The sequence below is a fragment of the Uloborus diversus genome, chromosome 5 (assembly GCF_026930045.1).
Source record: "Uloborus diversus isolate 005 chromosome 5, Udiv.v.3.1, whole genome shotgun sequence".
Taxonomy (NCBI): Eukaryota; Metazoa; Arthropoda; class Arachnida; order Araneae; family Uloboridae; genus Uloborus; species Uloborus diversus.
Window position 1 is genome coordinate 150,427,204 of NC_072735.1, and position 26,382 is coordinate 150,453,585.

At 33.6% G+C, this 26,382-nt stretch overlaps 1 protein-coding gene across 1 annotated transcript in view; it reads right to left on the bottom strand.

The window, feature by feature from the left end:
* LOC129223192 (PDZ domain-containing protein 7-like) overlaps window positions 1-20,436 on the bottom strand; it is a 314,458-nt gene extending 294,022 nt beyond the window's left edge. Inside the window, exons 1-2 of the mRNA XM_054857759.1 lie at window positions 20,422-20,436; window positions 19,680-19,865 (exon numbers count right to left, since the gene is read on the bottom strand). Of these exons, the coding sequence (XP_054713734.1) occupies window positions 19,680-19,865; window positions 20,422-20,436 (201 nt within the window). The remainder of the gene's footprint in view (window positions 1-19,679; window positions 19,866-20,421) is intronic.
* Window positions 20,437-26,382: the final 5,946 nt, after the last annotated feature.

Sequence of the window (26,382 nt, forward strand, 5' to 3'; positions counted from 1 at the left end):
ATGGAGAATGTTTCCTTTTTTTCTTTCTTTTTTCTTTTTTTTTAAAACCTTTTACCTGCCGATGTTCCCAAATGGGAACATTTTTTGTGAATTTTTTCAGTAACCTAATTATTTGTTTAGACTTGTCATATCTTCTGAAATGACACATAACAGTATGAATTTATTTTAAGTGTTCTTAATTTTTAAAGTACGTTTAACCTTTATCTTGAAATTAAAGTCAAATTTACTGAATTTCTGAACTTAGAATTTGTCTAAGTTTTTCTGTCTCTGCTTTTAAAGAAAAAAATTTAAAAAATATTTTATTGGCGTTATTTAGTAGCCAGAGGACATATATTTTATTTCAACTAAACAAAATATTTCCAATTATTATTTCTTGTGAGTTATTTCCATAAGAACCGACACGTTCCCATTTGGGAACATCGGCGTTTCGAGTATAGTATTTGAGGGGGATTTTCGTCAATTGCGGAATTTGAGTATGATTCCTCCTTATTTCAAATATTTTGTTGTGGAAGATCTGTTTTGTGTTGTATACACGTGTTCGGTTCTTTCATTCACGAACATACATTTTTTATCAATCAGCTTGGCCTTCACACCACTATTCTATTGTAAATGTGACCTTCACACCCGCCTTCATGCATTCTCTCTACTATAAGTGAATCGCGTTTTCGGGGTTGGAATTCTTGTTCTCTACCCTATTCACTTTCTAAGAATTGTATGTGTTTCACACTTTTGAAATGTATCTCGTGACTGACGGTAGGTAAAGATAAGGGCCTTTTATGAACTTTGACCAGTCTCATTTCATCATTTCATTTCATTACTCGGCTCACGTGCGTTCTGTTTCTTTTACCGAGTCTCATATGTACCAACGATTTTGTTTTTAGACTCAGAATAATGTAGTTTTAATCTATTTAGTGTTTTTGAACTATCATTCCGTATAAACAGTCATCTAGAGATGCCTCGCAAGTTTTTAACGTTAGAAGCTGCGTTAGATTATTTCCACAGCTTATCCGACAGCGAACTTGATGACGAACACGAGCACGATCTGTGTCTTTTGCTACCTGATAAAGACGCGAGTCTGAGTGATGAAGAACACATAAACGATGAAGCCTTAAATGAAGTTTATCCTAAAGATGTCTGCTGCCGGGTTGACTTGATGCTTAGCGATGAAGATACAGGTTCAAATAATTCAGATGATCAGCTTTACAATTCAGGATATCAAAAGGGAGGCACAACCTCATGCTCGGCTCCAAAAGCAAAGAAGCGGAAACAAGAACCCTATCTCAGGTGGAAAAAATATGCTTAGTTTGAAAAAAATCTTCCGGGGAAAAAACTCGAAAAATTGACTGAAAAATTCCCCAAGCTTCAGGCAATGGATCTTCTGCAGTTATTTCTCAAAATACTTCCTCTCGATTATATGCAACATCTAGCTGATATCATATTAACTCTCAGTGAAGAAGTCAAGCAGACCTGAACCTAAATCACATCGTCCTGTTCTGAATAGAAAAACAGATAACCATTATCTTGTCCCCTTCACTGAGAGATGTTGTACGGTTTGTCAGAAGAACGTGCGAAAACGGGCATTGAATGTAAAAAGAGACTCCGTTCATCTTGCTTCCCCCAATACCATAGACAATAAGGAAGAAAAAGTGTCATTCAGAAGAGAAAAGTATAATAGTATGTAAAATAAATAAAAATATTCATATTTTTTCATCCATTTCGAAGTAATAAAGTTTCAAGATCAATCCTCCCATTTACTTCATTCCAAACGCCGATGTTCCCAAATGGGAATATCCTGAAAACCCTATTTAGAATTTTTTTTTGCCAAAACATGTTTAGGTTAGCTATACTAGAGGTAAATTGAGACATTTAAGCAAAAAATTAAAAGTAAAAATTAAAAATTTGAATTACGGCGTTTAAAAGGTTAAGTTTTCAACACATTGTGGTAAGTACAGGGAGCTGAAGGTAAAAGTGGTCGCAAAATTTAATGTTGGGTTTTTGCATCTGAAATATTTTAACAAAAGCGATTACAAAATGTTGAACTTATTTTGTGTAGGACCAACGTAATACTCAATAAAAATTAAAAAATAATAATAATAAAGGCCGTGCTGTTTTGTTTTAAAAAGTTTCTTCGCCAGGTTTGCACCCTTTTGTCAAATCGATCTGAGTAAGAAGTATTTTGCAGTTTAGTTTTTTTTAAAAATGGCTATTAGGAGAAAATAAAAGAAGAAAAATTAGCATCTTGTATCAGTTTTCATAAACAAACTACAATTATTGCAATCGCGCCACTTTCGTAACAACTACAACGCGTAAAACCTTTTTGAACACTTTTTGAAATTCGAACATTAGTCTCGACAACAAGTGCTAGGAATACATAATTCCGGCATTACGTACTCACACAGATAACATTGTAGCCAACCGCACCTACATAATGACTCGTTCATTAATAAGCTGTAACATAAAAGCAGCACTAAAAGTCCAAAAAAAAAAAAAAACAAGTTATGAAAAATAGACATGTCTTTCAGCATAGTGCAGCAAAACTTGTGAGATTTAAGTTCAGAATATCAAATAGAATGCTTTCAATACTATTATGTCATCGATTGCAATCCTTTAAGAGATGAACATGTGGATTAGACCTTTAATGAGCTGAAAGGACACACACAAATGTTATCAAAAACAGGATGTTTTTGTAAGTCCTCGGGAACTAAATTCTAGAGGAAACAGAATCAGCCTTAAAAAGAATTGGTTATTTTCAGTTACTTTAAAACCTTTTAAAGCAATCAATGGACTTCATGTGGACCGAACAACAACTTATAACTATAATAAGATTGTAATACACTTTGTCGCAGATCTCTCATATTAGAATGTACTCCACAGCTTAAACCACTTTATCGCATTAAGTTACATTTGAAATAAATCACCTTTTTAGCGTGCCGAGAGGGTGATGAAAATTGTAACAACTGTTGTAAATGGTTTCTTTTACAACATAAATTAATAAAGAGTCAAACAATGCGCAACAACTCATTTTAATCAGCAAGTCCTAAGACCACCATGGGTACCGAATCTGCACATTTGTACAAAAGAGGGAAACAAATTAAGTCCTAGTCCCCCTCTCCCCCCTTTCCTACTAGTCGTTCACCAGATACGTTACATGAACATTCCTGCAAAACACAGTCCATTCAGCTAAAATACATGTTGCTGAGAGAACAGAAGTTTATATTCCTTCATTTCGTTTTCTTCTTGGTTTTCTGACTGTTATATGGTATTCGACTACAATCTTTGAAGAAAAGACAGCAGTTTCATATTACCGGAGATAGCATGTCATCCAGAAATCGTCGGCAACATAGTTCCAAAAAAGAATTGCAAACCTATTACACCGCGTGGTCGCTCGGTGTGATGCTCTGAAGCTAAAACTGGATTTGTTCTAAGCACAGAAATCAAAACTTCCCCATATACGAGATCGAGTCAGACTCGATAAATGGTGACTGCCTTAACTTTTATTTAAGCAGGGCTTGCCTGAAGACCGCTGAAAAATTCATACCGCTCTTTTTCAATACAATTGCAGTTGGAGGCGCTTGTGCTGTTAGGTCAGTTGTCCTTTTTGGCACGCATCGTAAGTTTCTGCTGCTAAAACCTTCTCTGTAGAAAATTGTCCTTGGAGATGTAAAAACGCCAAAAGCGTCTCTTAGCAAACGATTAACAAGCGTTTCGCGATGCATCCATCCTAAAGGGGTATCAGTTTTGGAACAAGCAATTACATTTACTTGTTCCAAACACATTTTTACCGCCGCCAATAAAAAAAAAAAAGTTTGCGTTTTCTACCAAAAGGATAGATACTTTTTTCCTCTTTGTTACACTAAGTTTTCAAACTCAATTAGCCAATTTCAGGAGCGTATTACGTGGTCGTTACAAAATAACGGCTTTACGTTCATACTACAATACCATACAAATACAGATTCCGTACAGAATACTTAAGGCAAAATTTGGTGGGATACATAATTACTTAGATTCTTGTATCATTACTTGTAGCATACGTCTTACCAAATCTCTTTTGCTCGCAAAAATAAATTTAAAAAAGCCCTAAAAGTCCTCTTTGGCTTCCACCTTTGTTAATCAACTTCGTTCCTTTGAATTTTAATCTTTAAAATTAAATGGCAGAAGTATACAAACTACATTAGTTTGAAGTGGTATTTTTTTATCAATTAGAAAAACTTATATTTTAAACTATTTCAGATAAAGCTATTTTCAAGACATTATCTCCCTAATTAAATACATGCAATAGAATTTCTGAATCAGAAAGTAATCTAAGTTGATGGAATTTAATTTACTTCGAATCAATTGATCGAATTAACTGATTCTGAAGTGCAAAGCAAATGAATTAAATGTGTGTGGGTAGCAGTTATAATTCGTTTAGTAACGTTTTTCAAGAAAGTGTTAATTAGTTTCCGATCGGAAGGCCTTAGACATTGTTTTATTTTTTCTTAGGAACAGAAACAACGATTTTCAGGTAAGTATGCAATAATGAGCAAAACATTTACGCTCATTAATTATTCAATGCTCTTGTTGATAGTTTATAGTCAGTTACGCTTTGGAATGCATCGATGAAGTGGAAACTTTATCATTTGCTTTGAACCGATTCTAATGCAAAGTATTAAACCCTTAAATCATTTTTGATTACAATTAACTGGTTAATAAGTTAACTGGTTAAAAGTTTTTACATTGTAGGCTGCTATTGATAAATTATAATAATCCATCTCTTAGACTTTTCTTTAAAGAACTACTATCATTAAATTAAATAGTTTTTATGTAATCAGTTTCAAATGCATAATAAGCTTACCATATTTTTATTTTTATTTGTATCAAAATTTGGTCTTTTTTAAATTTTCTGAAAAGCTTATTTAAAAATTAATTAAAAATCTTTTTAATTTTTCTAATTTTGGGTTCTCAAAAAACATTTTCAGCCTTTTTATTGTTTTTTTCTTTTTTTTTTCAAATTAAAAAAAAAGAAATTTGAACTTCTTCCGTAAATGTTCTTCCATAAACTACAAATTTTTAAATGGTTGAAAGGAAATCCTCAAAACCTTCGAATCTTTAGTTCCGAGGTTCACACATGCTGACCTCATTTCTACCCTTTTAAATGTGAACCTTTTATTAAGGGAAAGGTTCTTGGGCTCGCTAGGTTTCACTTGTAGAAAGCCGAATGAGGTACTCCTAAAAAGGTACAAATAAATAACAATATCAAACTAGCATTAATTATGAAATGATCAATTGTTTTTAAAGATTTCGGAAAATGGGTTTTAAGTCAGGCAGAGAGAGAGAAAAAAAGTAGTTTTTATTTACCACTACTGTTACCTGCACGGCTTTGCTCGTAGTAGAACATTAAAAGGTTATGTGGTTCGCTTGTATATTTACAGATAATGGATGATGAATTTCTCGCCAATTTGCTATGTTAATTTGCTCGCCCATGTTATATTGCTGCCTACATGGACGAGGTAGCTTGCTCGTCCATGTTATGATATTTTGCTCGATAAAATGTTCTTAAAATTGAAATTGAAAAAGAACAAAATCGAGTTTTCGAAAAATCGCTTTCAGGTGCTCACCCCTATGCTACGAAATTATTTTTAGACAAATTTCAGGAAAATCGGTCGAACTGTCTAATCGCTATGCGCGTAACAGACATCCAGACATCCCGACATACAGACTTTCAACTTTATTATTAGTATAGATAACGATAACTTGACAGGGGTTTTGACATGACATTTATCGCATTAATTATTATGAGCTATTAAATTATTGAAATAAATTGAATTTTTAACTATCATTTTAAGCTTTCAGTTTTCTTTATAGCTTATATTCTTTTAAAACTAAAAAAAAATATCTTAATCATCATTGAGATATCTTTGACATTATAAGAAACTAGCTGTACCCGACGTGCGTTGCTACGCCAACAAAAAAATACATCATTATACTGATTTTCATGAGAATCGGTTGAACGGGGCAGAAGTTGCTACTCTGCAGTGCCACCTGGTGGCGAGTGGCTTCAATGAGCATATTATGTACCTTCTCCGTGGAAAAATACATATATATAGCAATTTTCATAATAATCGGTCCAGGTATCAAGTGAAGCCGTGACTAACTCAAATTTTGTACTCAGGCAGTTTGCAAGATCAATCAATCGCTAAAAATATCAAATAGAAAAAGTTTTAAATCCCCCAGTTGCATGAAAAGCCATAAAACAATAAAGAAAGAATTTATTTGTTCAAACTCAAGAAAAATGGCAACAGCTAACTTCTTATCAATGAGATCTTTCACGCGAATTAATTTCTGCAGCCGATAATTTTATTCGTATTTATCCAATGGATTGTGACTTAAATTGGAATAAAAAAGGAACTATCGATCGGATTTTTTTCGAACTGGTCTATAAACATTCCCAGTACCAAAAATAACAAACGGTGAATGTTTCAGCCAAATCTGCCGGGTAGTTTTTGAGTTCATGGATGACATACAGACAAACATTAATTTTTATATATACAGATTGAACGAATAAGTCACCAAATTTTGTGTTTACTTTAGACAACCTCTGCCGACGGAATTTTTAATCATATTTTTCTTCAGCTATTTGATCAGATATCATTCGCAAAAAAAAAAAAAAAAATCTAGATGTTTATCTCATCCAAACATTTTTCTTTTCAGAAAATGAATTTTCAATTTTTGCTAAAATTATGGCTTTGTACTATATTTTCTTTTTTGTTTTTGCAATTTTTTAAAATGCTTGTATCTAACTACAAGAAAAACAAAGTAATAAATCTACAATTTTTCAACCTTTTCCTTAAAGCTTGAAATAGGTGTTCGTAATTTGTCATAAATTTTTGCACTAATTACACTGTTTTTCTTATCGTTACTTTTGAGCACAAAGTTATAATTCATTTCTTCTCAGCTTTAGTTTGATTTCACAAATCCCTCGTATGGTTTTCAATTTTTTGGCAAAACAATTATTATTATTTTCATCACTATTATTATTGTTGATTATAATTAAGATTCTAAGGCAGACTTCTTTTTGTCAAATGTATCCCACAGCATTAAATTTAACTGGTTGAAAAAATAATTGATCTGCAAATTCCCTCTATAGAATAAAATTCTCCAAAACCATCAAACAATTAAGAATATCAGTCGAAAATGTTAAGTCAATCCATTCAATATATTACGCAAATATATTTTCTCCCTTTAATTTTCAAGTAGTTTAAAATTAACTTCACTTGTAATAGTCTTTAGCAAAAAACTCAAGCCTTGATTCTACCTTCATAAGAGCATATGCAAAACATGAGTTTGATCGTAGCTAAGAGACTGATTCAAGATTCCATTTGAACCGTAAACTAATTTGTGGTTTTAAATGGAACTGGAAATGGAAAATTAATTAGTGGTTAAATTACTAATCTGACAAATTGAAGAGTGTTTACCAAGCTGTTGACATCCTTTCAGTTAGCAATTATGACAACCGAGTATTTTAAATCTCAACTATCTAAAGCCATCTTTTTTGCTCTGAAGAAGATACGAATGATTCAAATGGATAATATTTAACTGTCAATTCTTATAGCCAACAGATAAAAAGCATAAAAGCAAAATTTGAACATAACTTCTATATTAATTGCATACATATAACTTTTTGTTGGAAGTTAACTGCAAAAACGAACTCTAATTTCACTAATTCTCGATCAAATGTATAAACGAAGTGTCTGGAATTGGAAGTAAGAATTCAACTTAGTAAATATTTGTCACATTTATTAAGTGATTTTAACTTGAAATTATGTTTTATACCTTAAACAGACATTCTACAAAGGTAACACAGGGTTGCTTTCCATTAACCAACATGAAATTGGTTTTTACTTGATTGTCACAGGACATTCCATTGCGTGTCCAAAAATGTTATTTATCGTTATTTTGTTAAATGTTATTTAACGTTTCGATACTAAGGTTAAACTTTAAAGTACGAAAACACAGAAGTCCCAAAAAAATTACGGCTGTTAAAAATATTTTAGATCCAAAAGTGCTTAAACTAAATTTTTAACTTTTGGTTAAAAACGGGAAAAAAATTTGCACATCCCACCTGCACCAAATCAGGCCAATTATAGGTTATAACCATTGTTTGAAAATATTTTGGAGCGATAAAAGTATAAAAATCGGATTAACTGTTGTACTCTAAAAACGTTGATTATAAAATCAAACTAACCAACGCAACGAATCATACAGGAATGCCCTTAATAGTTTTGATTAAAGGTTCCTTCATATGCCTGAATCTTTTGTGAAAAAGTACTGTATTGGAAAATAAAAAATTCTATGCATATTTCCATTAACATCTTTGTAATAAAATAAATGAAAGAGTACTTAATTACAATGTCTGTATGAGTACATAATGTTTTACTTCAACTAATTAGTCATGATTCGGGAATTCTATTAATTTTCCTTAGACCTAGGTTAATTATTCGATCAGACATTCTGTTTTTGTAAGGAGTTTATAAAGACCCTATTTTTGAGATGGTTATTAATCATGCAGATCATTTTGAAAAATTTATGTAGGTTAATGGTTTTTGAGAAACCTAGTAAAATTCAGTTCGCCCAATCTTTGATTGTAAAAGATTTTTCAAACGTATGGAAGAAAAAATCTTGATAATGTTAATGAAAGAATCAATAATTTTCCCTTGTAATTTCTACATCAAAACAGCTTTGAGTTAAAATAAATTATAATTCGTGGTACTTGCTTTTGCTGTTACGTTTAGCGTTCATCAGAGTAGCCACGCATTTCAAATTCCTTCTTCACTTTACTGCTTCTTTCTTTCTTTCTTTTTTCTTTTCTTTTTTTTTTTTAATATATGCGTGTAAAATGTTTCATAAGACTCGGTAATAAGTACTGCTCAATCTTTTTTTTTTTTTTTCTTTCAAATGTAAGTTTGTTTTCTTCCTGATAAACATATATTTCTCAGATTTTGATCATAAAAAGGGGGGGAAAGAAAAGAAAAAAAAAGATAGAAAAGAAGAAAAAAAAGGGGGAGGGGAGAAAAGCAAAGAAAGAATGAAGAAAAAAGGAGGGAGGAATCAAAACTTCTTACTAGAAAATAATTAACTCTTATTTTAAGTGACGCAACAGTAAATACCAAACGAGTAAAATTTTACTTAATCTTTACGTTTTCTGTTATTTGGAGTTTTCCTCCTCTTTTTCTTTCTTCCTTTCATTTTTTTCTTTCCTTCATTTCTTTTTTTGTGTCAATGTCGCCGCCCCCCCCCCCCCAAGGCCCGGGCCCAGCTAGTTTCCGACTAGGCTGACATGGCCTTTCGTCGGGCCTGACTATTGTGTTAAACTCTTAATTAAAATTTCTGTTTTAAGCTCTTACTGTTTTTTTTTTTTTTTTTTTCAAATTCATGGAAGGAATGCGCTTTAAGGGAATGAAATTATAATTAGTGCTACTAGCTCTTTTTGTTTTTCCCTAACATCTAAAATATTTAGGCAACCTTCTGACGAAGAAATTTGATACTTTTTTTTAAATAACTATTCTACTTCTTATTAAACCTAAAATAAAACCGCAAAAATAATCGCTACAAGGGGGGAAAATAATAATTTTTCGTAAAACTCATGTTCATCAAACGTTGTTTCCAACAAAAGGAATTAGCGTAATTCTTTTCAATTGAGTATTTATATTTGTTCGTAGAACACGGCGTGAATGACATGATTAACATTTAATTAACAATCAAATTTTGCTAATTGGTTTTCCGGTACACTCACAAGTCGTAATTGAGTTTCTTTCTGAATGCTCCCTTAAAGATAAGAGAACGCCTTATTATTCAAGAGCAAATCTTATAGCTTATCCTCACTTTCAAAATAAAAGAACATCTAATTATTTAAAGGATATTCTTATCGTTTATTCATGGTTAAATCATGATCCAAAGTAGAGAAGCGTTGCATCAACTTTTATCCAATCGAATGCAAAAGTTGTTCTACTCTGTTTTCACGAGAAATAAATTCTCTTTTCATATCCTCATAAATATAATAGCGAATGATTGAGTAACGCTCCTGACGCCATCAACAATGAAACTCACACCACGGCATGGTAATTTGGTAATGTTTCTTGGTAATGTTTGACATGGAAGGAAATGCTTTATTTTAGCAAGGCTGAACTGGATCCGTTTACTGGTAAGACTTCTTTTGGTTGAGTGAAAAAACGAAAAAGTGTTCAACTATAAACTACTTGAGTTTAGGGTTGATCCACTGAAGTTAGGGGTACAATTTTAGCTATCAAAATATCACCAAACAGGCAATTGCTTCGTTCAAATGTAGAAGCAATTTTCACCACTCATGCCTTGACGGGCGACTTTCTAGCATTTTTCTGCATTTTTTAGCTCTTATATACGAGAGAAATATCAACTATAAACAAATATCTAAGCCCTCGTTGCATCATTCAAAGACGGGAGTTTCTCCCTTATATACGGGTCACCTGTCTTTAAAAGCCATAACAGAGCTGCATCTGCTACACATCCCATGTAATCTGAGATTAGCCTCTCGAAGGTAGTCAAAATAAGTGCAGCACATCAAGTGAAGAAGTGGCAAACCAGGGGCTATGGGTTGGTCGGTCAGTATACAAATCTATCAATCCCCTTCCTTTTCGAGCAATGTGAAGACCAATCAGCGCGCAATTCTCAATGGAGTCGTTTCCGAAATTGAAGAATATTATTTTTTCTGAAAGAGTCGGTTTACATATAAAAACAAAGGATTAGAGCATTTTTTAAATATTTTAACAAAGTTTACTATTTTTCAAAATATTTAAATCAGTGCGCAGACTCAATTTCATTTTTTTCGCTTCTGCAAATGACATCACAAATGCTGAACTGCCATTCACTATTGTCATTAGCACAGAGCGCAATATTTAATTATCTTCTTTACTCATATGCAATGGCAACGATATGGTTGACAGCAAGCGTAAAGCTTAATATTTAATTCGCTTCTGAGTTATCATAGCCTGGAATTGTGGTAGACAGCAAGCGTAAACATTCAGCGCACCAGCGGAATGCACCGAAGTACATCATTTGCGACGTCATAAAAACCATGCCTTGTTTGAAAAATAGGCCATTTAAAAAAAAAATAATTAAAAAATAAGTGTTGGAAAAATGAAAGTATTTTCTAAGTGCACGGTTTCCCCCCCCCCCCCTTTTTTTCTTATTGCATCAACTTCAGTGACTGAAAGTAGTATTTTTGATTGAAGGAAACAACCCCCACATTTGCATCGATTTCTAGATTGGTTGAGAAGTCAAAACACTGCCTGTGGTATGGCTTACTCGTAAAGTAAGCTTGGGTAGCAAACAGGAAAGCTGTTTTTTGATACCAGTGATGACATTTAATACCTGAAGCTGTGTTGTGACTGATTCTGTTTCTAGACTGATGACCACAAATAAAAATCAAACAACAGTATCTGTATACTGTAATGAATTGTTTTATATGTATTGTATTTATTTATAGTGCTGTCCTGCTCCAGCTCAGAGAAGGCCTTTCAGCTTAATATCAAGTACTATCTGTTCTCCAACTCCGCGAATAGCAGTGGCGAACGGTTCCAATTGAAAAAGGGGTGATGGTTTAAGGAAGCGCACTTCCCAAAGCATTCAGTTTTTACTTGCTTGTTTTTTCCTTCTTGCTGTCATCCCTGTTTTGATAAAATCAGAAGAGACATGACGCATGTGCAAATTCGAGTAAGGTTTCGCTTTAAAATATCGGACAGTAGTCTTATAAAAAGATTTATTCCATGTTTGTTTTTGTCAGTTCCGCACTTCTCTACTGTTTGAAATGATCCTGAACATTTGCAACATATGCCATGATAAATAGTTTCAACAAATATGCATGTTCTTTTAATGAAGAAACAAACCTCCACTGCAATATTTTCTCAGATTTGTAGCAGTAATTATGTGAAGAAATCAAATATTCGTCAATGACTCGATTTGTAAGATTATGTAAATGTTTCCGGTTTCTAAATAGAAAGGAGTAATTATTCGTTTTCTTTTGTTGAGATTTCGTTTAGTGATTTCTTAAGCAAAAATTTAGGTCTTCACCTCCCAAATAGGTTTTTTAATGAAATATATTAGCTGTTTCGTTCGGGGAAAAAATGGCTGTTTTTCCTTAGAATGGCATTTACACACATTTTTGTAAGAACAAGGAGAGCACAGCAATAAGAGATAAATGGATAATGCGCTATAAAGTGACGAATAGAGCCCACAAATGTGTGTTAAAAGAAACATTTGACAAATCATCTTTAATAAGAGAATGCAATCCTTGTATTGGAAGTAAAACTTTGAAAAATAATTAAATGCTTTTGGATCTTAAGACTGAATGAGTAAACACAGTAACTTTGTTGCTTGCGTAACCTCCCATGCTCCTCTACTTTATACCTATGAGTTTGAAGTAATTAACGAAATTCTAATTAGTGATCTTTGGAAACGTAGAGCACAGATAACTCAAGGAGAAATATCGCCTTCGAGTGGATGTTGTAAGAATCATAGCCTTGTGACCTTTCGGAGGGTAATGAAGGGCGGTGTGGCTGAAGATTGTCACTGATTTTCAACTAAATAGGCGAGGAAAAAAGAAGTAATGCATTCCTATAGCAACAAAGAAATTACAGCAGTGGCGAGATATTCGGATGTAATGGTTTGTAATGTGACAAATATGGCAAACATATTGCTGAACAATAAAAAATTAGCAGTGGCGAGATATTCGGATATAATGGTTTGTAATGTGACAAATATCGCAAACCTATTGCTGTTCCATAAAAGGACATCCGAGTATCTCGTTACAGATATTCAGATATAATGGTTTGTAATGTGACAAATATGGCGAATATACTACTGTTCAATAAAAAGACAACAGTGACGAGATATTTGGATATATCGGCTTGTAATGTGACAGATAATGGCAAACATACTGCTGTTCAATAAAAAGACAACAGTGACGAGATATTTGGATATAATGGCTTGTATTGTGAAAAATATCGCAAACCTATTGCTGTTCAATAAAAGGACAGCAGTGACGAGATATTCGGATATAATGGGTTGTAATGTGACTAACATATTGCTGTTCAAGAATTTATGTGAAGTATACAATCATATACATTATTTCTCAAAGGTGTGACAACGACATAACTTCATGAATAATCCATACATCTTAAAGACTTTTTTCCAATTCTTTCGGCGGAAAAAAATGACATTGCGGCGGGTGCATAAAAATTACTTATTTGGCAAAATTATGCATCACACGTTTAATCTTTTGAAGTTACTTTAATCGATCGCTTTTTAAATGCAATTAGAATATAAAATAGTCCCCCAAATGAATAAAGGAAGCAATTTAATGCCATTAAAATGTAAAATAAGTCACCGTAGAAATAAAATAGGGAATGAGAAAGCATTAAAGGATCCAATTAAGTGTAAAACATTCCACCATACAAAGTAAACATGCTATCAAGCAGAGTTCAAAAAACTATGAAAATGAAAAAAAAATCACCATACAGTAAAATAAGTCATTAAATAAGCCATTAAAATGTAAAACAACCAGCTTACTAAACTGAACATGATTAAAAGTCCCAATAAAACATGAGAGGCAAATATGTCGGTGATGTGAACGTATTTTTCTGTTTTCGCCAAGGAAGAAAGTAGAAAGATCGCAAACACACTAATCTACCCTAATTCTACACTCTAAAAAATAAATATATTTCAAGAAAATAGATCAATATGCATGTACTTTTGAACTCCGTAAAACTTATGTTAAGGAGCGAGTTGCTTGAAGGTTGTGTCGTTGATTGGTATCTGCACATCTATTGTTTGTATTATTATGTTGTTAGACATAGATCTTTGATTTTTTCTGAGACTGGGGTGGGGGGTTTGCACCCTTATCCATCTTTCTTCAAGTTTTTATATCGAGTTTCAAAAAAAAAAAAAAAAAATCGCAAAAATAGGGTGAAATCGCCTCCTATTTCCCAGAAGCTACCACCCAGATCAAGAGCCCCGACTTTCTTTTCTCTAAATCCGGTACTGTTATACTGTTAGCATTCTATATTGTTTGTTTTTTTTTCTTTAGAAATATTTTCAAACTTGTATGTTTCTGTAAATATTGTTACAAATTCTGTAAATAGTAATTATTTTTATGATTAATTGGGCGTTTATTCCATTATATTTCCTCTTATCTTATTGTAGTAACGTAACCTGTAAATAGTTTCTTGTAATTTTCATACAACCCCCTAACATTCGAATGAAGTATACGGTCCCCCTATTTTTCATTGATAAGATTCGTGAATGAAAAAGAAAATCGAGAAGCATCTCGAATTTTGTGGAAACTTCTCTTTCGAGATTTGTAAATAGCCATGGCCAACGGCAGGAGTCAGTCTCAACTGAGCACGGTTGTACTGAGAGTGTATTAGCTCTGTTTGCTGCGATGCAATTCGCTGTGTTGTTTTGCGTATTTGGATGTAAATATGTGTACCATCGTTGAGTATACGGTGTTAATTGATTTTTGCCTAATTGCTATGGTGAATTTAGCAGTTGTTAACTATCTTTCTTGTACATAGTGTAAATAAATCTCCTGTGTTTTCTCAAGAACTGTGTCGTCATTTCAAGAAAGTTGGAAGTTGTATCACGAACTCTTAACAATATTTTATGCTCACCGCATTCTATGGATATTGGCAGAACGCAGAACTGTCGTCAGGACCCCAGTAAGCTAGTAAATCACAAAGTGGTAGGTACGTGGTATTCTAGGGTAACATTGCAATATGTTTCGCAACTCGACTAACAAACGCAAAACTCTTGATTTGTAACAGAACTGTCATTTGCTCTGCCAATAAATGACCATATAAACGTATCAAAATACTTTTAAAAGGTACACGTATAACTCACACACTATATTATGTTATCAAATTTTGCAAATCCATGCATTGAAATATTGATTCCAAATTCTATCAGCTGCGAACATGTTTTGCTTATTGATCTACCCTTCCACAAAATTTCAATTTCTTTTTGTGTGCACTCGGAAAAACTTTAAAAAAAAAAGAAAATCTATTCTTTTTCGGAATATTACATGGAAATCGGCTTTTGTTTGATCTATTTCTTTCGTTTTCATCTGCTCCTCGAAAACCATGCGTTTATTTGCTGATTCTGAAATTATATATTCTTCCAGATGGATCTCTAACATGAAGCAAGTTTTCTATGAGTCCTTATTTTTATGTTGTTCCAATCGCCGCAAAAGGTTCTGCAGTGTTTATCCGTCGACATTTCTAATCACGATGTTGGGAGCATATAAAAAAGATATTTGATCAACATTGTATTAAGTTTTAAGGAAGAGAAAGAAATCCACATTGTACTAGCAACATTTTTTCTTCCTTTCTTGGAATTTTTATCAATTGTGATTGTATTTCTTATTTGGTATTTTTTATGAAGCTTTATTTACGTCACCATTTTGAAATACAATGCGAAATCTCGAGAGAATCGGTGTTTTCGATTCATTGCTTGTACAATTTTCTGAACTGTTTTAATGACTGTCCATAAATAATGTCACATTTGTTTCAACATCCCCCCCCCCTTGTCACATATCCCGCTACTTTTTATAAACGTTTTCTTGTAAAAAAAAAAAACCTCGTGATGTCACACTTCTTGTTGCCCCTCCCTCCACCTTTTCACTATCTGTAACAATTTCGCGACCCCCCCCCCTTCAAATCATGACATAATTTGTGGACAGCCCCTTACCAATTTTGATTTCACCTTTCTCAATCCAAGGGTGGTTCCAGCTCTTGACTTTGGAAAGGATCATTATCAGGAAGGAGGACGGGGGGGGGGGGGAGCTCAATATTCGGCCGTACATGGGGTGTTCTGGGAGAATTTTTTAGATTATAAGTCCCGCAAATGCAGTTTTATGCTGTATTTGGTTACTTAAAGGGGAAGGAGAGATCGTGATTCCCATGATTCCCCTTTGTATCCTCGCTTGTCTCCACCATGAGATAAATAACAATAAGATTCATAGCTTATTTTTTCTTCTACCATGGTTTTCATTTTCTTATATTTTTGATCAGCCCTTAATAGTTAGAAGCTGAGTGTAAGGATACAAAAATTAATTCTTCTTGGAGTAAAACATTGCATTAAGTTCCATGTTTTTTTATTTTCAAGAAGTAAATTGCCACAAATTTTATGACATACAGTTGAAATACTTTACTTCTAAAAGCTTTTGGAAAAATTCCAGATCATTTAAGACAAAGATATTTGAAAAATAAATTCAGAAAAATATGTAGTTACGTCGAAATCAGAAAAATGTTTTGTCATGTCATTTTATGAGCCCGGAAGCGGAACTGATTTCAACAATTTAAGACACAAATCAAAAATCAAAAAAGATTCTGCAAAGTAAAACTGAACTTTGATTAATTTTAAAATATAAATCGACATCGAGAAACGCAAAAAGATTAAAACGCTAATGCTAGTACATGTTACCTGTGGATTTGTCACCTGTGGTACAAATCTACATTAACTCAAATACAAAGCTTTTTTTTTTTTAATTTTAGTGGTTTTTTTTCCCTCTCACATTTATAGAATAGTCTACAGACTCTGTGACGCATTTCAGAGCGTCAAGCTGTTTCTGCTACGTGGTTTGTGTAGACGAGAAAAAAAATATTTTAAATGGAATTCAAGATGGCTTGAGCATTAAATGAGTAATACTAATCATATTGTCCACATAAACGCATTAAAATCTACTTCCCCATTGCCACCTTGTAAGTTGTTAAACGAAATCTTTTCAAGCGACATGATGCGATCAGCCCGTAAGCCATTGCATTTAACTAAAATTTCGGTTTAAATTAGAATTCACCGATTGAAATCGTTTTAGTTGAACCAGGAAAATGGTACATTCTCTTGAAGATTCATAAATTAACTGGAATCTTTGCGAAACGTTAAACCTTTATTCTAAGCAGTTTAGTACGCCCAGAATTTCCCAATGTTTTTATAACCAAGGATTCGCCGGGAGGGGGGGGGGGGGGAATGAAGTAGTTTTCGCTGCGCTAAGAAAATTTAATGGCTTCAGGGTAAAATATTCAAAATGTTGGAAATTTTTAAAAATGTTGACATTTTTCGAAATTACGTTAATTTTACAAAAATAACTTCAATTTAAGAAAGAAAAAAAAACAGGCCTAGATATTTTTCATCGGAAATGTTTGAGGCAAAATTTTTATGGTATTACCCCGGAATCTGAGGTTTTCAAATAGACGAGTCATAAAATTCGGAATTTTTCAATTGACAAATTGCAGAATTCTGTTAAAGAATTTTTGTAATTTGTTGACAATAAAAGTCGCCGTCATCAATGATGTTAACTTCTACGTTTACTACGTTACTAAAACAACTATAATTTCTGGTTATTTTTCTTTAGTACCTGTTCAGAATGTTTCTTTTATAGGAAAAGAGCGGAGAAAAATGTTTCCATGCCCAAGTTGCAGAACATGAATACGGACTTCAATTGTTCACTCCAATTTTGGAGGTAGGTAATCAGCAATACATTTTTTCAAACACCTTTTAATTACGGTCCTGTTCTTTCGTAATTTCAAATGCTTGTGATACCGTCAAGCGCATAACTTTGGCCTTTGCATTGGCCTGAACGAAAAATCAATCAGAACTACCCAATAATGATTAAGTCAAGTTAGTTCTGCCAGCTGCCACCTATTAGGTCCTTGAAACGAATGAGTTAATCCTATGTCTAATACAGTATAAAACAATACCTTTTCGTTTGTTGGGTCAATGTTACCCACAATGGCCCAAAATTACCCCTGTTGACGGTACTTTTCAGCGTTCTGGGACTCGACCAGTGAATCCCTAGATTCATCAAGAGCACATATTGTAATTTTGAGGAGGAAGTGAAATGGGGGGTATTTTCATTTCGAGAGATAAACATTACGAATGAGGCATGGCTTAAGAAATACTTGGGTGAAAGCTCAAATGCTCAAGCTCATTGAGCTCTTTGCAGTGTTCAATGTATGCAATATGGAATCCTTTGATAATTTAACATTCTAAAAACAGATCGGTGCAGTCTTCAGAAGCAATTCGTTCTCAGGATTTCGAGCGTTTTTCTTAGCCTTTTGGAAAAGGAATTTTTCCGCTATTTGTATGCAATACATTATCTCCTCAGAAATATTTGTTCTCAATGTTAGTGCAAAAGCACGTATCCACCTGAAATATGAGTGAAATGCTCTAGGGAAAAAGAGATGTGAACCCTCGGCTGGAGAGATTTGGTGAACATCTAAGTTCTTTAAATATTTGTTTGTCCAGTAGAAGGTCTTTTTTTTATGCTTGGTTCGTGAAAATTCTCTAGAACCGATATATATTGACCCTTATAAGACCAAGAGAAATCACTAAAATATCTCTAGTATCTTTGCCATTTTTCAACATCCATTTTTGTCTTAACACATTTTATGAAAGGTAATTTTTATTCAATTCTGATGTAATAATTTTTAAATTGTTAATTATAGTGGATAAAATAGATAACAAATTAAGGTTTGATAAGTACGATTCCATTTCAAATTATTCTTTGAATTGTTTCAAGTGTAGTGCACATAAGATCATTCAAGCAGCATTTTTGGTGATCCTTCGAAAATGGATTGAATAAAATATTGCCCGAGGGCTTTTGGGAAAATTATTTTAGAGCAATGTTCCAAAGCCGTTGGTGTCTATAGACATCAAAATACAAATACGGCCAACGTGCGTTGGAAAGAAAAGGGTACAAGTGTAGGACTGGACAATATATTTTTTTATTTTACAAAGGTATAATTTTATATCAGTACATACTAACAGCTACTCTGCTAAAGATTTTCATTCATCAAATAGTCCGTTTTTGTTCAGGGGCGCCTCGATAGAAGATCACTGTGACCACACAAAAATCTTTACTTGGCAAACTTAGCTTGTGGATTCTAAAAATATGGATATATTTTTGCGACATTAAGTTTTAAATATTTTATTTAAATTTTTAATGGTTCTAAATGGATATTCTCATGGAATGCAGGCATGTGTAGGCTTATTTTTTATCTTCCGGTAAATTGAGGATTATCCCTTCTCAAAAAATTAAGTTCGTGGCATTTTTGTTCTTGTTCTTGATTAAGTTAATTATTGCAATAATCAACGTTGTTTTATCGTTTTGAAGTCGTTTTTTTTTTTTTTAATTTTCAACCAGTGCAGACTAGCCAGCAGAGTAGCAAATGATAGTAGAAAGCAGCGCAATCAAATTTTGTACTGAATGACATGACTTTTGGTACACATAAGTGTTCTCACATAACTGCAATTTTTAAAATTCAGGAACCAGGGGTGGAGTGGACGCCCAAGAGGGCACCAACCTTGACTTCCAGGGGGCACATATCGGTGGCGAGCAGGTTCTAGGGTGCAAAAAACAAAGGTACACAGGTTTCAGGGCACAAGGGAAAAAAATAACGAAGTCGCACAGGTTTGAGGGTACCAAAAAAAAAAAATGCGCATTGGTTTGAAGGGGGAAAAAAGGACACACGGGCTTTAGGGCACAAAAAAGAAAGCGCACAGGCGCGAGGGTGAACCGTCCCACGGGCCGATGGGTCGGCAGGACAGGCCGCCCCAGTCAGTAACTCAAAATTACCAAAATAGTGAACGAACAATAGCAGGAATAGAAATACCTTCTTATACGTAGACTTCTCGTTGTAGGAGGGGCTCCGGGAGTGGTTAGAAGGGGGCGAGACTGGCCTCCCATTTCTGTCCACCCACATGTAGCCCGAGGAGGCCGGGGAGCGACGGCGGGGAGAAGTTGGGGAGCGGTCGCCAGGGATGGCGAGCTTCAACGATGACCTCCGCCCAGCCAGGATCTGCAAGAAAGAGGAAGACTTATGAATGTTTCGAAAAGGTTTACACCAATTTAAACTTTACATTGCAGTATTTCCCCGCTTATAAAATATCTTAAAATGCTTGTTTTGTCTTAAAATTCGTTTTCACAGTCTTTTTTAGGGGGATTATTATGGTGTAATCCCTGTCTCAAAATCATTTTTTGAATTCCGTTTAAACACTTCTATGTGTGCAACTTTCGTGTTTCTGAAAAAAATTCGATTACATACAACTTTGCGTCAGACTCTAGCGCGTCCAGAGTTTACCTTCCGGGGTTTGACGTTTGGTTATTCCTTAGTGGCAAACATACCTAGCGTTTCCTGGTCAATAATATTCTTGAGAAACAATTTATACTTTCCTTATTTATTGTTAGCTGTGCCCCGCGGTTTCACCGCGTTAATAAGACAACAATGCATTAAAAAACTATTTTAAGTACATCACGCTATGATATATATATATATATATATATATATATATATATATATATATATATATATATATATATATATATATATATATATATAGTAAAAAAATACACACCCTCCTTATCCACATCGATGTTTTCCATTAAATCAGAAAATCGTTGGAAAAAAGTTCAATTAAAAACCCTTGATTTATTAATTTTTAAATGAGCTGGGTAATAAATGCTGATAATCTTCCCGCCCGCAGCCGGGTTCGAACCCGAATCCCTAGCGTTGCTGGCTGAGCTCTTTACCGAATGAGCTATTCGGGCAACAAAAGTTCGAGCTATTAATGCAACAAAAAATGCATCATGGTTATTATTGATTTAATTTTAATTAATTGTTGCTCCACTCCTATTAGTCATAGCGTAGTGTTATACAGCCTATAATGTTCCTCAATAAATGTAATATTTAACACAAAAATAATTTTTCCAATTTAACCAGTAGTTCCTAAGATTAGCGCAATCAAACAAACTCTTCAGTTTCATGTTATTAATACAGATAAGGATAAAAACTCAAAATAGTACTGGCAATCCGTGTTAAAACCAAAAGTTCTTGGAAACTGACCTTCAAAACCCCCTTCGAGGTGCCCCTGTGAGTTGTTTTTCTTTCGTTGACCCCATTTTCAATTTTCAATGTCACTTACATGACTTTAGCTCATATTGCACCAATGGGTTAAAAAAACTTGATGAAATAAGGATCAAAATTATGGTAAAATAATATATCAATCCTAAATAGTTTTTTTTTAATAACTTTTTTTTATTAGAGCAAAACTTTAGAAACACTATATTTCAAAGTCCGCACTACCCATGACTAGTAATGATTTTCAAAATTGCATTTTAAATTGCAATTGACACTACAATACAGTCAATGAGGGTAAATCTGATCCAAAAATTCTCCAGTTTCAACTACCCTACTCATATTTTACTAGTGTTAGCATCTATTGGCGAAAATTAACTGTTAAAAAAACGACTTTGAAAAAAATTGTTTTGGTGGTTTAAAGCTATCCTGACGCGCATCTATTGACATAAAACTGAAGAAAATCTCATAAAATGTTTAAGTTTTATCTATAGTTAGGGCAAACCTAACCTGGGAGTATCGTAATGCTGTGATTAGGATAAGGGTAACCGTCACAATGCTGCAAGGTTAGGTTTTCCCCAATTAGTTATTCAAAATTAGGAAATAATAATTTTTAAATGACTTAAACATCGTTAATCTGGTTTAAAGCTACCTTGTTGCTTAGGATATGTGGAGATTAGTGAACCATGAACTAAGTGATAAATGTGACGTAAAATAAGCAATTTCATATAAAACTTCTTAAAATTAGAGGAAAACGTCGAGGGAAAAAAACTTTAATATTTAAATTAGTTTCTCAAATTATTCTTCTCGTGCTAACTCAAAGCTAATGAACTTTACTGTCAGCAATTAAATTATGACCGCTTCATTATCTAACCCGGTTAGAAAAGACTTTGAAAGACCCAAACGTGAATAAAAAATCGATTATGTGACAAAACTAATGTCTAATGAGATAGACACCGGTTGGACCTTTCAGAAATAAGGAATTTGGGGAAACTCTAAGTTTTCTATTACAGGAAAAATTCTAATAAATTAATAAGCATTAAAATCACGATTTCGCCAATTGAAAACATGGGATATTATTTACCTTGACATTCTTGTTTCAAGAGCGTTACAGATAAATCCGCGTACAACGAACTTCAAGAGACCGCATATCTTCTCGTTGTAACGTAAAGTTCGTTGTAGTGAAGGTCAAGTTATGCAGTAAGAATTAAAACGAGACTGACAATTTATTTTGCTGAAACACACTGTTAAAAATTTTCCGGAAAATTTACGGTAATTGTTACTGGCATCCATGTTGCCAGTAACTATTACCGTAAAAATCAAATGTTACTGTAAAATTTCACGGTTTCCTCGGTAGGCCACAGTAACCAATTGGCGCTGGGATCGCTTATTTCTCCGGTATAAATTACCGTAAAAATCAGCGATGCGTCAGCGATGCCATTTTACCGGAGCAATTACCAGAAAATCTTCCTGAATTTTTAACAGTGCAGGTGTTTCGCTGTATTGTTATTCATTGCAATAAGATTTTACTGCATTTATCCATTTGCTTCATTTAAAATATCTCAAGCACTAACACAGGGTGTTACTTATTTTCTTAACACTCCCCATATTTACTCAGATTGTACTCCTATGTTCAAAAACCTTTTAAAGGTCAAATCTTCTTTCCACGCAGTTTTTCCTTACCTTAGATTATTCAAAAAGCAGCCATTAGAGTATTATTCAAAACATAAAAAAAGTCCATCACATAGATCTTAACGGAAATTTTACCGCACATATATTCATAAATTCATTTCCCTTTCCAGTTATTAATGCTTCGGATGAAACAAATTCGAATGTTAAAATTTTACCTAGTCGCTTAAAAGGCATTTATGCCAAAAAAAAAAGAGGAGAATGTTCAAAGACTGGTGGAAGCTATTAAATGAATTTAATGCCACAGATTCGTAAAATACTGCTAAAGTGCGTCGGAATAAAGACATCAAAAGAGCGTGTTCTGTTGTCATAGCAACAGTGGTAAGTTATCTGAGACATGAGCGAGTAGTTGTTCCTCGTAGTCATCACTTTTACGGCTCATAAATGAGTTTTTCTTTGTTCTTAAGGCAATATTTTCTGCTTCACAAAATTCTTTCCGTGAGCTTTCTTTAATATGTCTTGTGGCCAAAATAAATAAATTAGTTCGGGAATCACATTTCAAAAGATTTTTTTCCATTGTCTCAATAAAACCAAATGTCACCATCCCAAATACTTGTATTATTAAAAAATGATATATCTTATCACTCTTATCTAGCTCGACGTCATTTCATAGATTGAAAACCTTACGGATTTTTCCTGAATTCTAAAAATTTGAATTCTTAAATAAGTAAACGATAGTTAAAACGTTCTGTTAAAAATAGTCAATTTCGGGATTTCACTGAAAAAAAAGAGAAAATATCAAGAGCAATGTCAGGACGGCGGAACATTAAGTCATAAAATTGTCGTTGTTGTTACTAATGCCATTCGGGAACCCGAGCCCGAGTATAACGAGGCAAGTCGAATTAAGGCAGACAGGTACGGCTTCCATTTAATCCAGCACCTTTTTAATTAGGTGGAAGTCCAATTTGGCTCAGACAATACGATAGATGACAGCACCATCTATAGACAGTTCGATAATTTAGAGCCAAACCAGAAGCTGCATAACTCCTGGCTTAGAACCCCCAGAGGTATCGTTTCACTTGGAGGACTTCGTGACTACGAGCATATTTAACTTCCTCTGATCACCCTCAATGAAGACTCTGGATCTTCAACCGGGTAGGATGGAACCAGGGACATTCCGGTCACAAGTCCGATGTACCAAGGACACAAGTCACAAGTCCCGCAAGGAAAAGGTCACAAGTCCAATGGTTCAAGTACATTGTACTATGTAAAGATGAACATTTGTTCAACTTACTGCACTTTCCTTGCTGGAGATCTACTGGATAATCAGACAACAGCAACAATCAGTACAACTAAAGATTGACCACGGAGAGATGGCGGATCACCTTAAAGTGGAAAGTCTTTTGTTTCATCTGCAATAGGTAGAATCAGCTCGAAAGTGGCAAGTAGTAAGAGTCACGGTCTCGCTTATCTATCTAATAGAAAATAATAAAAAGCAGCCTATTGCAAATGATGTTTTTGCATCAAGGTCATCTGCCATCTCTCCGTGGTCAAGCTTTAACAATATGAGCTTGTTATTTGCATTACAGACATGCTTACTGATTTCACCTTCAATGTCACTGATCCATGATTAGCCCCACCGCAGTCGCAGTATTCATGATTACAAATCATTTGTTATCTGAACTGAATTGAAGTTAAATACTCTATTTGTCAATAAATACTGGTCAATAAGTACTAGTAGCCTGGTAGGTGCTGCTGCACATGATTTAAAAAAAAAACTTTTCAATAAAACTACCTAGGACCGGAACTTTAAACTCGTTTTACTCAAAACTTGAAAATGTCCTCTTACATCCCTTTGCTTTTCACCGTCTCAAATATTGATCATTTTTGACTCAACAGTTTAGAATGTCGAAATTGGTTTGTAAGACTTAAAGTAACTTCAAAGCGCACTTAGCAATTTCACATGACGGGGACTCTGAAGCATTTCTTGAGCAAGAAGTATTTTGGAAAAATCTTCAGAGACTCGTGATATTGTCGTATGAAGCGACATAACTAATGATCAGGAAGTAATAATACTTTGCGTGGCAGAAAGTTTCTAAAAATCCTGCCTGTAGATTCAAACCTTTTCAGAATGTTTTCCGAAGTATCTTCGCTTGGTAAATATATATTTAATGATGTATGTTATAATCATTTACTTCACTGAAGTACTTAAAAACCAATATTTTTAGCTACAAATCATGAAAAGAAAAATCAGCACTTATTATATTTAAATTTGTTTGCGTTAAAAAATAAGAAAAGAATTTTGTGCGTATCTGCACGTTTCCTTCTAGCCAGATTAAATGAAGTTACTAGTACCATGGTTCATTTGAGTTTTTAGCGTCTGCGTGAGTATCAGCGCGAAAATATATAGTGCGTTGCTTAATCATTATTTTGCTTGTGGAAGTGGAGTTGATTTTATGCTTTTGAGACTTATCCATGACTGACCAGTCGGACTCTTACTCTTTACTCTTTTGGGCAATCGCCATTTGCTTATTGTTTTCATTTGACCGTATCAGATGTTCTTTTTTTTTTCGTTAATAATACGATTGATGCTTGCTTTGATTGATGGCTATTTAGCAACAAATCAAACCCAAGTCAAACTGTAAAAAATTCTTAATGAATGATGGATGCGAAATTTAACTCCAATTTGTCATGTTCAAAGTCATGCTGTTTCTCTAAGTTGCTTTAAAATATAAAACAATCTGCCAAAATGTAAACTAGGTCGTCAGGGATGTTTTTTTTCCTACTTGTAATGAGAATGCTTGCTGTCAATCATTCTTGCAGACGCCAATCATTCTTGGAATAAAATAAACTAATTTTAACAGCAAACGACTGTAAATAAAACATAGAGTTACAAGTAAAATGTTTGCAGCTGAAATAAAAATATAAATTAATTTTAAACAATCGATGTTGCAGAAGATAAATATTATTTCATTCTTACGAAGTGTCTTTTAAAAAACTGTTAATGTGTGAACATCCAAAATATCTATTTTGATGATCCCCGAGATAATAATTTATGTCTCGCACTATGGCGGTAAAGGCTTAGAAAATTTCGTTTTTTTTTCCTCCGAAATACTCAGTAAAAAAAATTTTCTCACAGAAAATGAAGGTAAACGGGAGTTATTTTGCAATGGGGTTGTTTCCTTCAGTCAAAAGTACTACTTTTAGTCACTGAAATTGATAGAATATGCAAAATATATATATATATATATATATATATATATATATATATATATATATATATATATATATATATATATATATATATATATATATATATATATATATGGACCCAGAAAATACTTTCATTTTCCCCAACAATTTTATTTTTTAATTATTTTTTTTTAAAATGTCCGATTTTTCAAACAAGGCGTGGTCTTGATGCCGTCACAAATGATGCACTTTGATGCATCTTTCTACCGCGTTTCCACGTTATGATAATCAAGAAGAGAGTTAAATATTGCGCTCTACGCTTGCTACAAACAATATCGTTGCCAATACACGTGAGTAAAGATGCGAATTAAATATTTCGCTCTGTGAATGGCACCACTGAATGGCATTTCATCATTTGTGATGTCGTCGGCAGAAGTGTAAACAATGAAAGCGCACCGATTTAAGTAATTTTTAAAAATATTAAACTTAACAAATTATTTATAAAATGGTTAGATCCTATGTTTTTAAGCATGCTCTTTCAGGAAAAAATACTTTTAAAATTTTGGAAGCGGCCCCATTACAGTAAACTCCCGATTATCCTTGGAACTGCTGGTACAAGTGCCGCGGATTACAAAAATCG